This window comes from Molossus molossus, unplaced genomic scaffold (assembly GCF_014108415.1).
Source record: "Molossus molossus isolate mMolMol1 unplaced genomic scaffold, mMolMol1.p scaffold_m16_p_19, whole genome shotgun sequence".
NCBI classification, from domain to species: Eukaryota; Metazoa; Chordata; class Mammalia; order Chiroptera; family Molossidae; genus Molossus; species Molossus molossus.
The window spans coordinates 44,523,026-44,540,252 of record NW_023425354.1 but is presented as its reverse complement, the minus strand read 5'-3'; the positions used below and the strand labels follow the sequence as shown (position 1 = coordinate 44,540,252).

The following is a 17,227-nucleotide window of genomic DNA, read 5'->3' as shown; positions in this document are numbered from 1 at the left end:
TGTCAGACAAAGGGCAGTGAGGGGAACCACTTAGAAAATCTGGGTAGATGTGTGAACAGGAGATGTTGAGGTCAGAGCCTGGACAGTGGCCAGAGGAAAGAACAGATCGCACAGAGTCCAGAGGAGTCACATTGGAAAGAGAAGACTGAAATGGTGGAAGGAGCACTTGGAGGCGGTGCAAAAGGGTGCACTTAGTCCTACCCCTTTTTTTTTTGTCTTGGTTTCACTTGAACTTCATTTTCCTCAGTTGCACAACAAAGATACTAGTACCTTTGATGTCTCCCCCCCTCAACCCCTCTTCCCCCCTCACCCCACAACCTTACTATGAGGAACAAATGAGATGATGTATATGGAAGTACCTGATGAACTATAACACGCCATCAGAGATTATGCTCAGGGTAGTGGTTGTATTATTATCATTGTCTTATTTAGGTTAGTATAAAAGCTGATATGCTTTTGCTCTCTAATGCGATAAACTATTCCTAGCCCATATTCTATATGCAAACTTCTTTAAAAATTTCTAGTTAGCATTTAAGTGCTTTTAAGTTTTTCAAGTTTGGATTGAAACAAATAATCATTATTCTAAATCTTCTAAAATTCTATTAAACTCAAATGAAATTAATTTTTTTTTTTTTTTTATCCTCACCCGTGGACATTTTTTGTACAGATAGAGTGGGAGGGAGAGAGAGGAAGAGATAGAGAGAGAGAAACATCGATGTGAAAGGGACACATCGAGTGGCTGCCACCGCACGACCAACCAGGGCCGGGGACAAACTGCAACCGAAGTACGTGCCCTTAGCGGGAACCGAACCCAGGTCTCTCCGGACCGCAGGCCGACGCTCTAACCGCTGAGCCAAACCGGCCAGGGCAAAATTAATTTTTAAATTGCAATTACAATTGGTTCATGTCATGAAAACTTGCTTAGATTTTTAAATGATTAAAAAAGCTGAAAATATCAACGAAGATTCTTTTTTTTTTTTTTAATTTATTTTTATCCTCACCCGAGGACATTTTTGCATTTATCTTCAGATAGAGTGGGAGGGAGAGAGGGGGAAAGAGAGAGGGAAACATCGATGTGAGAGAGACACATCAACTGGCTGCCACCCTCACCATCCCACCCGGGGTAGGGGCAAACTGCAACCAAGCTCCGTGCCTTTAACAGGAACCGAACCTGGGACACTCTGGTCCGCAGGCCGATGCTCTAACCGCTGAGCCAAACCAGCCAGGGCTCAATGATGATCCTTAATGGCTGCTTTTGATTCAGCCAATCAAAAGGTTGCCAGGCAGGGGATGTGGAAACTATTGTGGTGAGTTCCTGAAAACATCAAAAATGGATTTTGTCTGCTTAGGTTTCATAGACATTTTTTCGGAGTCCAAGGAAGGCCTGGGTGTTCACTCGTCAATGATACTGCGCTTCCTGCATCGCAATCGGCTCTCTAGTATGGTCATCCCCTATCCCATGTTGGACCACTGCAATAACATGTGCACTATGAGGGCTTCTGTTCTGAAGGAGTCTCTGGATGAACTGGTACAAAAAGAAAAGGGTACGTATGTACGAGAGGGTGTCCTAAAAATGTTCTGTCATCATTTCTTTCATTTCATTATTTCATTTATTTAGCAACAGGATGAGCCACCCCTTCTCCCTGCCTTTATTTCTTAAAATGTAGTAGTGACCAGTTTGTCACATAAGAATGTAATCTGCTCACTCTTTCTTCCTTCTTCTTTCCCTCTCATTTCCCCTCTCCTCTACTCCCTCCCTCCTTCCTCCCTTTCTTCTTTCCTTTTTAACACACTGATTTCTCATCATTTAGGTGTCTGCTCTGATGGGACTTCAGGGAGGCTTTTCTCACTGTCTAATTAATGCCCCTACCCATGAGATGACCATTCCTCATCTCCTAGTCACTGTCACTTTTGCAGGTCTGATGGTTTAAATGGCACTTACCATGATTATCTGAAGTTGTAGCATTATTACTTGCTTGCATGTTGTCTGTCTTGTTCACTTTGTTACCCTTAGCACCTGGAACTGTGCCTGTCACATAATTGGTACTCTGAGCAGCTATTGAGTGAATGAGGGAAACCACTATCGACTCACTTAGTGATGGTAACAAAAGTTGATAATGTCAATAGACAGGTCTGTGGGACTTCACGGAGTCCAGTACATGTGGGGATGTAGTACCAGATATAGTCAGTATTACAGATCAAATGGCAAAATGAATTCGTCAACATGTAGGGTTAGGACAACTGGTTAGCCATTGGAGGAAAAATAAAACTAGATTCTTAACCAATTTTATTCACTAAAATAAATTGCAGATGGATCAAAAAATTAAACTAAAAAGAAAACTTTAAGCATATTAGAAGAAAATTATTCTACTTTATAAAAACCCTGACAGAAAAACCCTCCTCTAAGCAGTACAGAAAATTCAAAAACAAAAGAAAAGATTAATTAATTAGACTATATGCAAATTGAAAGTTTCATATAGCAAAAAATATCATAAGCAGAGTGAAAAGACAAATGATATTCTAGGGAACAAAAGTATATTTTGTAACATATTATGACAGACTCAATTTTTTACTAACACTGACCTTGGGTAATTACTTAACTCGCTGTGCCTTAGTTTCCTCATCTCCAAAATGAGTGGATACATAGAACATGTATGGAAAAGTGCCCAGCTCACAGTAAACCCTCAGTAAATACTACCTATTGTGTGTCTGTGTATCTACATTATATAATATATGTGAACTATATCAATTGATAAGAAGACTTGTGACCCAGTAGGAAATAGATAAGGGTAGGACCAGCTCATACTCCAAAAAACTTAAAAAGTTTTTAAGTGGCTTAACAAGTTTCACTCATAATTAAAAGAAATGTAAATTAAACTGTAAAATACCATTTTCTTCTCTTGGCACCGTTTTGCAAATATATCAGTGATTTAAGTATTGTACTATAATTAGCTCATGGAGCAGTTCTTGGCCAATTTAAGCTTTGTATGGGTTCTTTGAAAGGAGATTTTAAGGAACTTTTTTTCTAGGGTCAGTTGCTAAACATATTTTTATTAGATTTGTTTTTTTCAGAGTTCAGCTTTTTATTGAATGTGTCACAAAAGAGGTTTATTCAAAAAGACCAAAACCCATGTCGTCATCAGACTCCTCAGATTATTCCTTCTTTGCCTCCACTGTCTTCTCATCAGCTGGAGCAGCAGTGGTGGAGGGGGCAGGACCTCCAAGTGGTGCAACACCAGCTTCTGGGGCAGGTTCACCAGCCCCTGCATTGCAGATGAGGTTCTTGATGTTGACTGGCCAGAGCCTTTGCAAACAAGCCTGGCCAGAAAGGTTCAACATTTACACCAGCTGCTTAAATGAGGGCATTGATTATTTTTATATATCTTTATTGTTGAATATTGTTGAAGGTATTACAGATGTCCCTCCTTTCTTTCCCCCACTGACATTCCCCTCCCGAGCATTGATCTTATCCTCCATCACTGTCACCTTGTCATGATGCAGGATGAGGGCAGAGTAGGTGCAGGCAGCTCCAAGACAGGCTGTGGTGTGGGCCAGTGCTGGGTGAACACTGACGGGAGCAGTGAAGTGAGGGCCTCACCCCAACGCAGCCTGAGCTTCTTTGGAAAGACCGAGCCACCTTACTGGCAGCTGAGGAAAGGGACTAGATATTTTAAATGGCTCCCTCGTTTCTTTCCCTTTGTGAAAGAGATGTCACATGATTAAATCTGGTTTTCTTTGCAGAAAGCCCTGGAGATCTAACTGGAAGCCCAGAGATGGATAAACTCAAGTCAATAGCAAAGTGCTATGCCTATATAGAAACATCCTCCAACCCTGCAGACATTGACAAGATGACAAATGGAGAAACGTCATCATATTGGCAGTCAGATGGTAGTGCCCGCTCACACTGGATTCGGTGGGTGTTATGATATCAGTTTTTGAGCGAAAGTCCCAAGAAAATTATCAGCTTTTTTTCTCTTGTCAATGCATTAAATTATTTTTTTTTAATTTTAGAATACTTTCTATTTAACTGCCTTATTTTTTTTCTTATTGTGACTATCTGTGAAGATGCTTTAAGAGTCAAGTAAAAGGAATCATCTAGTATCATTTAATTTGGTCCATATGATCATAACCATGCATAATTTCTTTACTTGGTATTTTAAGGAAGAAAATAGCATTTGACTAATATGTTATGATACTGATTTCAAATCTTTTTCACTAGTTTCTCTGGAAGATTAGTACCAGGGGCAAGTGGTTTTCTTATATGTGATTTTACTTTTTAAGATTTTTGTCTCTACATTAAAACAAACAAACAAAAAAAACCTGTATCAACTGAGTTGGCTAGTTTAGAAGAGGGAGAGGGTGGTCAGGAATCCCAGAATGGAACTGATGACAATAAACTGATATTTTTAGAAGTTCTGAAACTGCTATCCAAATGTTCATCTATCCTGTCAGAGAATGGGCTAATTTCAGTGGGTGGAAATAGAAATAATTGTCATTTCTTCTCATAGAGAATATATATGACCTTTAGTCATCTAATTTATAGATGAGGAAATACACTTAGTTCTTTGGATGCAGTTTAGAACTTGTTTCCAGGTAAAAGGATTTTGTTAGAATGTTTATATTGTACTTTCCTGCCTATACTAATAGCTTAAAAGGAAATATAAGATGAGTCTTGAACAGAAATGAATTTTAGAGACTTGGGGAAAGTCATAAGAACTTTGAAACTAATAGCATTTCAAGTTAGCTGGTTTTAGGAAAATCAGTCTTTGGGAATATCAAATATAAGATGAGACTTGTGGAATCTGTCAGTTTTTGACTTATATAAACATTTGTAGTTTCTGTTTTCCATTTTTCCCAGTTTAAAAATGAAGCCAGATGTTGTGCTTAGGCACCTGTCCATAGCAGTGGCTGCCACTGACCAGAGCTACATGCCGCAGCAGGTGACAGTAGCTGTGGGAAGGAATGCCATCGATCTTCAGGAAGTCCGTGATGTGCACATTCCCAGCAATGTCACTGGCTACGTGACACTGCTAGAAAATGCTAACATCAGTCAGCTCTGTGAGTCAACCAAGAAGTATCTTGCCCTTCTAATTAAAGGGTTTGGGAAGGAAGAAGGAAATCTTTTTTTTTTTTGGTATGTGCCACTAGCGGGAACTGAACACGGGACTCTCTAATCCGCAGGCCAATGCTCCATCCGCTGAGCCAACCAGCCAGGGCAGGAAATAAATCTTTTTTAATGGCAAGACCTCTGAGGTGGCGAAGCTATTAGTTTTTATTTGGAGATTTGATTTGCTTCTCATGATGCACGTGAAATTATTTAATTTGTTCAGTGTTAAAATGTTATAGAAAAGCAGTAACACCTTTATTTTTATTGATTTTTTCTTTTTTTTTAGAGAGAGGAAGTGGGGAGAGAGAGACATCAATTGGTTGCCTGTTCTATAAGTGCCCCGACTGGGGATCGAACCCACAACCTAGGTATGTGCCCTGGCGGGGAATCGAACCCAAAACCTTTCAGTATATGAGGTGACCCTCCAAGCAACCGAGCCACCCAAGCAGGGCAGTAAAGCCCTTTTTTTTGTTAATCCTCACCTGAGGATATATATTTTTTTTCATTGATTTTTAGAGAGAGTGGGAGGGAAGGAAGGATGGGGGGAGAGAGAGAGAGAGAGAAACATTAATGTGAGAGAGACACACGCCAGTTGCCTCCCGCACAACCCCAACCAGGGCCAGGGACCAACCTCAACTGAGGTACGTGCCCTTGACTGGAACCGAACCCTTGACTCTTTGGTCTGTGGGCTGATGCTGTAACTGCTGAGCCAAACCATCCAGGGCAGAATATGCCTTAATTTTAACCACTCCTTTTATTCTTGGACACTTAGGTTATTTTCATTTTTATATTCTTATAACTCTGCTTCACACATACCATTTTGAAAATAATCACAATTCTGTGATTTCATTCCAGGCTTATTTCATTCAGGGAACTGGAATGCTACATGTTTTATCTCATTTGTTCGAATGCTTTCTTGGGCCAAAAGAAGTGTTCTTACTTTGTTCAAAGGAACTAAGGCCTCCAGTCTTTGTATCTCACCCCTAGGCAAAGAAGTAGTTAAGCTTTTGGAGTAGACGCTTCCTGTCTTAATGCTGTGGTGGTCTTGTCTTTAAATTGTGTCCTTTTTAATTGTCACCTTCTCCTCTCCAACCCAAATGACAATTATGACAACTCTTAAAAGTGAGTCATGCCTGTGTCATTTATTTGGACTTGATTATTAAAAAGAAACTCTTATCACTGCTCTGACCTAGCTACTGTTTTATAACTAAATCCACATTTTAGAGCTCTAGGAAAAATTCTATAAATTTTCTTACCATGTATTTCATCAGGATTTTAAAAATGCTCTTGGTGTTAATTTTTAAGACTCATAAATTTCTATGAAGCTTTGTGATGTAAAGATTTCAGCCACCCTTAAAGTTTTTTAAATCTGCTCCTGTTTTTACTGATTTTTTAGAGAGAGGAAGGGAGAGAGAGAGAGAAAGGGAGAAACATCGACGTGAAAGAGAAATATTGATCGGTTGCCTCCCGCATGCACTCTGACCGGGGATTAAACCCACAACCTGGGTGTGTGCCCTGACTGGGAATTGAACCTGCCACCTTTTGGTATGTGGGATGTTGCTCCAACTAATTGAGCCACCCATCCAGGATAGGCCACCCTTAATTTTATACATTATTCTGGTGATTTCTTAGATTGGTCAATGTTTTTTTGAGAAGTATATTATATACTAAGCTCCATTGCACAAATTATTTATTTCTGACATCAAGATGTATCTTCAAAATTATCTGTTGCAATATGAATTATATTTTGTTGTTTTTTTAGTTGGGAGCCTAGCTTTGCTGAACTGAAGACTTAATCCAATACTGAATTGGTTGTTTGTGCTTGACAGATGTACAGATTAACATAAAGCGTTGTCTCAGTGATGGATGTGACACTAGAATTCACGGTCTGAGGGCTGTTGGTTTTCAGAGAGTTAAGAAGTCTGGGGTCTCAGTCTCAGATGCTTCTGCAATATGGTATTGGTCTTTGCTGACATCTCTGGTGACGGCTTCCATGGAGACAAATCCCGCTTTTGTCCAGACAGTGCTTCGCAATACTCAGTAAGTTACTCTCTCTGCTTTCCAGTTACTTCAAGGTATACTCATTCTTCTCTAACCCTTCAGGGACTGTCACTGAGCAACCTTTGATCATTGATCATGGAGACTTAGGCAATAGCTCAGCCCCAGATGCCCTGTTGTTTCCTGTTTATGCCTTGAGCTCCAGTCTCATGAGGCAATCACACATGCTGTGCCTATTTCTTATTCGTTGGAGAACAATTGCTCACATTAAATAACACTTTATGTTGAATAAAGCACTTTCAGATGCTATATATGATTTACTGACTTATATTGTGAAATGTACCTGTACCATCCCCATTTTATAGACTAGGATATTCTGACCTTCCCTGAGTACATGACCAGGCAGTGATGAATCATCTTGAATCTAGGTCTTTGGACTCCAGGGTCCAAAGAGGGTTCTTTTCACTAATGAGTGAAATCTTTTCAAGGCTACTAAACTAATTTATTTTTAAATGTAGAGCACCTTTGAAAATCTTTTAAAAAACTGGTAGGGCAAAAAGACCCAGTAGTAACATACAAGACAAAACAACCAGCTTCAGTAGCAATGAAGTATTGGTTTTGTATGTATAGAAAGAAATCTTATTAAACTATTTAGCACCATAACTGCTGGGGGAAAATGGGTGGTTTATGTTATGTACCATGTTCTGTTTGTTTTATAAGGGACTAATCAAGACAAGCTTCTAACGACTTATTTTTTTGTCTAATATATTATTACATTTATTTTTTGCCTGGGTTTGTCCTGATTGTACATTTTACACTTCTAGGAAGGCACTTCAGCACATGCCCCCACTGTCCCTTTCACCGGGATCTACAGATGGCTCAACTTTCCTGTCTCCCAACATTCTGGAAGAAGTGGACAGCTTCCTCATACGGATAACTAGGTAAAGTCACGGTTGGTGGGGTTTGTGGGGGGTAGAAGGGCATATATGCTTGTTAAGTCTTTTTAAAAAATTTATAAGATCACCACTAAAAATGTTTCAATTTTGGTTATTGAAGATAAACTGAAATAATAGCTCATCCATATAAACTCCATTATCCAGCAATATCACCTGACCTTAGGAATTGGGAGTGAGAAGGAAGTAGTCCTCTGATTCAGCTAGAACAGATGTCTCAAAGTACAAAACTTCTCAGTTTATGTATATCCCTGGCCTGCCTTACTCAGAACCTGCTTACTCTACACACAGATCTGACAAGCCTGATTGTCTATAAAACTGGGAAAGGGGACCTTGATAGAGGGGTTCGCTTAGTGTAGAGACATTTAGCTCTGTCTCAGTGACCCCTGAGGACGTTACTATATTACAGTAAAAATCGGACCCTGGGCCATCTAGATAGTTTTAAAAGTTTCGTTGTAATGTGTTTTAAAAAGGCAGAGAAGTGTGATCTAAAATATGTTTTTGGCCCTGGTCGGTTTGGCTCAGCGGTTAGAGCATTGGCCCACAGACCAAAGAACCTGGGTTCAGTTCCCGCTAGGGTCACGTACCTCAGTTGCAGTTTGTCCCCAGCCCCAGTGGGGGTTATGCGAGTGGCAACCATGTTTCTCTTTCTCTCTCCCTCCTGCTCTATCTGAAGATAAATGCAAAATGTCCTCAGGTGAGGATAAAAAAATAAAATAAAATGAATAGCTTAAAAAAATATGTTTTTGGTGCTTGAAGGAATAACCCTTAACTCTCTGGCAAGCCAAATCCTTACCCAAGCCTTTATAATAGCAGAAGCTTATTGCAGCTGCTGATTGGTTGATTTTTAGAGAAAGGGAGAGAGAGAAGGAGAGATTTGTTGCCTCCTGTATGCATCCCAACTGGGGACTGAACTGGCAACCCTGCCATGTGCCCTGACCAGGAATCGAACAGGCGATCTTTTGGTGTATGGGATGATGCTCAGCCAACTGAGCCATACCAGCCAGGGCTGCTGCTGCTTTATTTTTGGTCTGTAAAGTTTGACTTGTTAAAATTGATATTATTAGTATTATTTAATACTTATAGATAAGGTTACAGAGTGAGGATTTAATTATCTGATTCTCTGTATTGATTTAATTTTTCTTTAGTTTATCTTCAGGATTTTAACAAGTATTTCTGGTAAACATACTGAAAGCACATGGCAGGTTGATTTTACTTAGGATAATCAATTACATGGGTTTTGAGCTGCCTGGATTTTCTCATGTTGTTAAGAAGTGAAGTGTTTTGCTCTTTGTTTATAGCTGCTGTTCTACCCCAGAGGTGGAGCTGACTCTTCTGGCTTTTGCACTAGCAAGAGGAAGTGTTGCTAAAGTGCTGAGCTCTCTGTGTACTGTCACAGACCACCTGGACACACACTATGATGCCTCCTCCCTCATCTCATCCATGGCATCGGTCAGGCAGAACCTACTCCTTAAATATGGTAAATGACCTAGGCATGATGGACAAGTCATAAAAACATTGTCCATTTGGGACTTTCTGGCATTTTCTTATCTTTTTGGGTAGTATGTAGACTGGTTGTTGTAGTTATACCATAATTCCTGGGTGAACATATCCTCTTTCACTGGGGTTGGCAGAGAGAAGGGGGATGTTGGTTCATTTATGGCAGCATTACCAGAAGAGGACCTGAATGTCCACTAGGCTATACTTCCAGGATTTATTGGTCTAATCATTAAGGGTTTGTGGCCATTTGGTCACAGACATTTTTGGTGAAGTACAGGAGTATGTCATCGTGTGGGCCAAGAGGGTTGGGAAGTTGGAGTACCTCTCATCTGGAGGAGGGGGAACTAGTCCTGTACAGTGCAAAGGACCCTTGTCTTAGAATGCATCCCTTTGATAGCTGGTTGGAGGGCATACATGGACACATACATGCCTGCCACCGCTTTCCTCTACTGGGCAGTCCATCATAGCACTTTCCTGTTTGTCCAGGATGGGGCCTCCTAAACTTCTCCACACTGGAGCCCATCCAGCTAGTTCCCAATGACTACAGTTGGCATGTGAAAAACAACTCATTTACCATTCAGCCTCTATTACCAAAGTTTCTGTCCACAAAGTATAGTATTGGATTCCATCCTCTTCAGTAATAGAGGCTCTACTCTGGTAATATCTGCCATGGTATTTGTACCTTTGCCTTAATATTGGTTAATTTATTTACATTAAAATCTTAATCTCAGACAATTGATGTCTTATAAATTCAGTATCACCCCTTAAATTTGAACAGGTCATTTTTTGGAGGTGTGTGGTAGGGAGGACTGTAGTGGGTATGGCTGGATGGGAGGGATACATAGTGTCTGGAAAATACTCTTCAGAAAAGTTTTCAATTCAGATAAGAAGTCATTTGGGCAGGCACTAGATAGAGACTACTTGGGGGAGTGTTCATTATTGGTAATATTCTAGTTCTGGGTTGGGTTAGAGGTTCATGAGTATTAATTATATTATTATTATTTTCTTTATTATTTTAGAGAGAGTGTAAGGGAGAGGGGTAGAGAGATAAAAACATCGATGAGAGAGAACATGGATTGGCCGCCTCCTGCATGCCCCCACTGGGGATCGGACCCACAACCTGGGCATGTGCCCTGACCAGGAATTGAACGGGCAAACTCTTGGTGCATGGGTCGACGCTCAGCCACTGAGCCACACCGGACGGGCTCCATTATATTATTTAAACAAAGGAAAAAAGAAAAGTTTTCAGATCATTATAGCAAAAGTTGATTTTTATAATTCTTAAAACTTTCAAAATTTGCTTGGAGGTGTTTTAAAGAAACAAGACCCAAACCTTTAAGACATTATATTTATATATTTAAATGCAGTTACAGTAAAAATTAATTATTGGCTCCAAAACAGTATCTTAGGAATGTTTTCACCTCTAAATACGTTGAATTTAGGGTATTAATCTCTATATTACACTGTGCTTTGTATATGATTAGGGGTTATTCTAGAGTGCTCGTCTTAAAATCATTTGGGGAGATAAGCTGTACTTTGTCTTCCAGGGAAGCACAAAAGATGGTGTCAGTTTTTGTCTAATATTACTTCTCTGTTATAACTTGTAAAAGGGTAAGTTTTTAGTCAGCAGTCTGGGCGGCCATAGACACTCCATTTCCCCTGATGTACACATCAGCTTTTATTTTCTTCATAGCACCAGCTTAACGTGCCCTCTCTTTTCTTTGATCAGGTAAGCCTCTTCAGCTGACTCTGCAAGCCTGTGATGTCAAAGGAAAAGAAGAGAAGTCTGGACCTGAAAACCTGCTTGTTGAACCATGGACGAGGGATGGTGAGTGGTAGATCTGTCTGTTTCTAGTGAATGATAAGGGTCACAGTGAGCTCACTAGACAGCTGTGTGAAATCACACACTGGTCTGAAATGTTCAGAATTGACAGTCATCACTTCAGGATGTCCTTTAGTTGGCAGTGGTCCCTGAACCATTTATGTGGTTTCTTTATTACAGTGTTGTAATCTGCTAGTGTCAGTCACCTGTAACAAGAGTCTTGAGAGCTTTCAGTTTTGAGAAGCAAGGACTCTTCCTCTGGGAATATAAAAAGCTAGCTTTTTAAAGTTCAGATTGTCTTTCTATTTTGTTGTCGTAAAGTTTAAGAAACTCGGTGGATCAGTAGCACTATACAGCTGAAAATATAATTTAAGAAGGGTATTCTTCGATTTGGCCAATCTGGCATTTGAAGTGTGTGAAAGGAAGCCTTACTCCTTCTCTAGTGTCAATATGATAATCACTGATGTACTCTTCAACGTTGTGGTAGGCTCTTTTCCTCTTCCAAGGGGTGTTTGTGAGTCTCTTCTTTGTCCGTCTTGTTGGCCAGCCGGTTAGTCTCCTGCATATATCCCCTTTCTGTTCACTGTTCTACTTTTTTTTTTTTTAATATATATATATTTTATTGATTTTAGAGAGAGGAAGGGAGAGAGAGAGGGATCGGGCCCACGTCCTGGGCATGTGCCCTGACCGGGAATCGAACTGGCGACCTCTTGGTACATGGGCCGACACCCAACCACTGAGCCACACCAGCCAGGCCACTGTTCTACTTTGAATATTGCCAGTTCAGTAAAGGAAGTGGACTGTTCTAGCAATTTTCAAACATTGAAAGGAACTGGTCTTGCTGCTTTGAATTTGCTTTTCTCTTGGCTTTCCTCACAGCAACACAGACCTCACACATTTTTAGTGGTTCCCTCTTCTCTATCCTGTTTTCTGTATTCATTCTTAGTACTGCCATGGTAGTAAAGACCTCTGGGAAAATATGCTTTTCCCTGTTGCACCTGCTCTACTTGGAAGTCTTCTTAAACAATAAACTCTTCCTGAAGTCCTTCCTGAGCAGCTCAGCCTCTGCAAAGACATTTTCTTTACTGCATCCATTTCTTGCCAATGGATCATTGTGGAGGAGGTGATGGTAGCCCTTCCTCCCCCCTCCCCCATTCAGGAAAAGCAAGACCACTCTGCCAAAAGCTCTGGAGCCTGTGAGGCAGAATATTCCTGAAACCAGTATATGGACTTTTTACATTGTCATCATCATCCACTAAAAATCCTCTTTTGACTTTTATAACCATTTCAAGTCATGATACCATCTATTCTTTTTTTTTTTTTAAGGATTTAAATTTTTTAGAGCAGTTTTAGGATTATAACACAATTGGAAGAAAGTACAGAGATTCCCCACACGTGCATATTCCCCCAGTTATCCACATCACTGACCAGAGGGTGCATTTCTTTTACCAAGGATGCACATCTGTTGACACCTCATCACCACCCAAAGTCCAGGATTCACTCTTGATCTTGTATATTCTGTGGGTTTGAAAAAGTTTATAATGACATATATCCATCATTATAATATTATACAGAGTATTTTTTATTGTCTTAAAAATCAGTGTATGTATTTTTGCCCAGCTGGTGTGGCTCAGTGGTTGAGTGTCAACCCATGCACCAAGAGGTCGCCACTTTGATTCCCAGTCAGGGCACATGCCCAGATTGTGGGCCAAATCCCAAGTGGGGGGCATGCAGGAGGCAGCCAATCGATGTTCTCTCTCATCAATGTTCCTATCTCTCTTTCCCGCTCACCTCCTCTTTCTCTAAAGTTAATAAAGGAAAAGATAAAATTAAATAAAAGGAACGATTTTTTTGACTTCAGCTACTTCAAGACTAATTAGAAGTACTGACTAATCAGTTAATTCTTAGGCAATATTTCAGACTTTACAATAGATTTGATAAGATAGAGACATCCAGACCTCTGAGAAAGTGACAGTTCAATAATTGATGTAGTTTTTAGTATTATTTAGTAGAATTCGTGTGGTTTTCCGTCTATATGGTTTCTTAAAATTGTCTGCAGAATTACTATTTGATAGAATTAGGTCATATAATAGCTTGTGTCTGTGAATTAGTGGAGGTTCCTTTGGATTTAATTTTCTTAGTGTTGGTGACAAATTTTGCTTATTGTCTTATTCAACTTTATTAATTTTTGTTTTATTGAACTCAGTATAGTGAAATAAGCATGAAACTGGTTTTAGTCTTTTCTTCTTGAGAATGCAGAATGTTTGAGAGCAATTCTTGGTCCTAGGAAGAATGATTGGTTAGTGCTGACTTTAGCAGATGTGTGAGCTGTATCATTTACAGAGGTTTGAAAGAGAAAGGGAGCCTTGGGTCTAGCAGCAGACAATTTTGTGAATTACCAAAGGATAATTAACAACAAAAGTAAACTGTGATCTCATACAAATATAAAATGAACACATCAAATATTTTATCTATTTATTTAATCCTTACCCAAGGATATTTTTCCATTGATTTCTTTAGAGTGGGAAGAAGAGAGAGAGAGAGAGAGAGAGAGACATTGATGTTAGAGAGATACATCGATTGGCTGCCTCCTGCACAACCCTGACGGGGGCCAGGTATCGAACCCACAACTCTGGTCCGTGGGCCAGTGCTCTAACTGTTGAGCCAAATTGGCCAGAGCTCAAATATTTTATATATGTCATTAAGTTCTGAGGAAACCAGTAGGATGTTACAAACAATTCAAAGGAGAATTCATAAAATACATATAGACCAATAGGAATGCTGACAGGACTCTACAAATACATACAAAATTGGTCAGTACGCATAAGGAATAATCAGAAAATAAGTTTTATTTTTGTGGACAAGAATCATATGCATTAGTGTCATTAGTCCATTAGTCTACAACTTACAGAGTTGTGAAATTGCCCAGAGACAATGAAAGGTGGAAATAACACAAAGAGTGTGCTACACAGAACACCTAGCAATCTTTTGTTTGCCATTTTAAAGTCTTTCACAATCTTTCCTAACAGAGTATTCTATAAACTATCTAATCCCTCTTTCTGCCTCTAAGCCTGCTTGCCTTTGTCAGTCCAGTCAAACATCAGTCATGATTTTAGGAATTTTAGTCTTTTGTCTCTGAATTAAGTCACAATTTTTTTTTTTATCCTCACCCGAGGACATTTTTCCATTTTTTGTTCAGATAGAGTGGGAGAGAGAAAGAGAAAGAGAAACATCAACGTGAAAGGGACACATCGAGTGGTTGCCACCCGCATGAACCAACCAGGGCCGGAGACAAATTGCAACCGAGGTACATGCCCTTAGCGGGAACTGAACCCAGGTCTCTCTGGTCCGCAGGCCGACGCTCTAACCGCTGAACCACACCGCCCAGGGCTTCAGTCACAATTTTTATAAACTTCTTCATTTCTGTATTATCTCAGAGCAGGGCTGCTGATACAGTTGAGCTGATTGTTCCCTAAAGAAGTTGTCTGGCCGGTGGTCTGACACCTAGTGTTTTTCAGTAGGGTTGAATCTGTCCAGAGGGGAAATGTTTTCCTAATTTTCATGAAATTACCAGATGAACTAGTTACCCTGCCTCAAAGGATATGGTTTGTTTTTGTTGATCTTCGTTTGTAGGCTTATAACAAATGAGTCAGTCATTCTAATTTGAGCTTTTCCTTTTTGCAGGTTTTCTCACAGAGACTGGAAAAACCAGAGCAAGTACTATTTTTTCTACAGCAACTGAATCTGCCTTCCAAGTTACACAAATCAGAATTATGGTAACTCTCATGCTACCTTCTTTAAGCAATGTTACTACTACTTTTAAAAGTAGGATTATAATTCAGAGGTTCATGTCAGTGGTTTTTTATTAAACATTGAGTGATTTTTCTGTGTCAGGCCTATAGCAGAAGGCAGGGACACAAAGGTGAATAGATTGTTAAGTTTGTGAATGGTGTGAATATAAGAACTGAGAAAGGTAAGAAATCATTTCTTGGGACGCAGCTTTCTAACTTCCAGGACTTAATGTATTTGATTTCTCCTGCTCTTTCATTTGGGGCATGTCTCTTTGTCTTCTTATTTTGGCTGCCGCTATGTTTGGTTCTGTATACTGGTAGATCTGCTGTGTCTCCCAGCCTTGGTAGGGTGGCCTTATGTAGTAGGTGTCCTGTGGGGCTCAGTGGCACAGTCTCCTTAATCACCTGAGCTAGGTGCTTTAGGAATGTTCCTTGTGTGGGTTATGTGAGCACTCCTGTTGTAGTTGAGTCTTGATTGCTCTTGGTCCTCAGGCTGGCTGACTGTGAGGATTGACCCCAACCACAGTGTATGAGCTGCTGTGCAGGGGCTGACACCACAAAGTGGAATTTGTCCCAGCGAGCTCTCTTGTCTGTTGAGATCCTTTGGGCCACTTGTGGAGCTAATTGGGTCATGCTGTGATGTGGTCTGAAGCCTGCTTTTGGGTTTGTTCGTTCTGGGGCCTCTTGGGAGGGATTCCTGTGCAGGTCAATGTCAGACGCTGTCTGTAACTGGCCATGAGCTACCGATTAGGAGCTACAAAAGGATCTGTAGTTGATGGCTGCCTCTGCTGGGCCTGGATGCATGTGGGCAGGGCCAAGCTGCATACCAAAGCCGTTCCACCAGTACTAAGCCTGGGGCAGGTCAGCAAAAGGCCCAAGGTACCTTGAGATCTGGCTTCTACCTGCCAGCTGTCTGTTAGGCTCAGCCATAGACCTCGGGGTACATGAGTTCTGTGAGGCAGGTTTAAGTCCTCAGATAGAGGCAAATATTGTTGACCGGATTGATACAGACTCAAACTTGGCACCAACGCTGGGTCTGTGGCCACTCAGTAAAAGTCTCAGAGTACCCCAAGGCTAGCCACTACAGCTGGAGGCTGTGGACCTTTGTAGTGAGGCAGCGTCTCAGCGAGCCATCAGGGTGAGGCCAGTAGATTCATCAGGCTAAAAGATAAGATTTGGCTATGTGGAGGGAGGGCTCTGCACAGGAACAATGGCACTGGGTTAGGGCACATAGAGGAAAAATGGCCCTCACCCTAGAACCACACTACTCAGTCTTTCCCTGTGCATCTCTGACATCTTCTCAAAGACTGCAGTGGGCCCAGGCTGCCTGCAACCAGTTAATTCCTCAGCAGGGCAGGAACTTGGCAGGGTGGGGCCATAGGGAGTTGGGAGCTTGTGGCTGGTGGATCTCTCATAGGGGGTGTGGCACTGTTTACACTGGAGGGGAGGGTAGAAATGGCTCTTTCCCCAGAGCCACATGACTTAGTCTCTCCTTCTGTGTCTCTGACACCCTGAGTATTCCCAGACCTCCTCAAGGGCCTTCTAAGAAAGACTGCAGGGGCCAAGCTGCCCACAGCTAGCTGATTTCTTGGCAGGGTGTGAGCTTGGCAGAGCAGGGCCACAGGGAGTTGGGAGGGTGGGGCCAGTGGATCTCCCCAGGCGAACACCCTATGGAGGAGAGTGCTCGACCCAGGAAAGATGGCATCTGGGGGCAGTGTGGGAGAAGGACTCAGCAAAGGGACAGTGGTAGTTGTCCCTCTAGCCCTCTCCCCAAGGCCACACAACCCAATCTGTCCCTGAATGACTCCAGTTTGCTCTAAGCTGTCAACCCTTCGCTGGAGCCCAGGGTGAGTGCCCAAGAACGAGATTTTGTGTGTTGGTCCTGTAAGAAGGTGCCTGGGTTTCTAGCAGACTCTTGTCTCTTCCAGATGGACAGAATCCTCACTGATTTTTATAGCCCGATGTTAGGGAGCTCCTCTTCCTGGCTGTGGTGTTCTGGGCTGCTGGGCCCGGCTTGGGGTTGAGACCCCCTTGCTCCTCATGGGGATCTTTGCAG

General features: G+C 41.3%; 1 protein-coding gene and 1 pseudogene across 3 annotated transcripts in view; one reads left to right on the top strand and one right to left on the bottom strand.

The window, feature by feature from the left end:
• ZZEF1 (zinc finger ZZ-type and EF-hand domain containing 1) overlaps positions 1 to 17,227 on the top strand; it is a 118,673-nt gene that overhangs the window by 17,410 nt on the left and 84,036 nt on the right. For all 3 annotated transcript variants that reach the window (XM_036269907.1, XM_036269906.1, XM_036269908.1), the window contains exons 3-10: positions 1,350 to 1,544; positions 3,742 to 3,913; positions 4,859 to 5,058; positions 6,937 to 7,147; positions 7,930 to 8,046; positions 9,360 to 9,538; positions 11,288 to 11,386; positions 15,065 to 15,156. In XM_036269907.1, the coding sequence (XP_036125800.1) occupies positions 1,350 to 1,544; positions 3,742 to 3,913; positions 4,859 to 5,058; positions 6,937 to 7,147; positions 7,930 to 8,046; positions 9,360 to 9,538; positions 11,288 to 11,386; positions 15,065 to 15,156 (1,265 nt within the window). The remainder of the gene's footprint in view (positions 1 to 1,349; positions 1,545 to 3,741; positions 3,914 to 4,858; positions 5,059 to 6,936; positions 7,148 to 7,929; positions 8,047 to 9,359; positions 9,539 to 11,287; positions 11,387 to 15,064; positions 15,157 to 17,227) is intronic.
• LOC118633994 lies at positions 3,109 to 3,561 on the bottom strand (annotated as a pseudogene).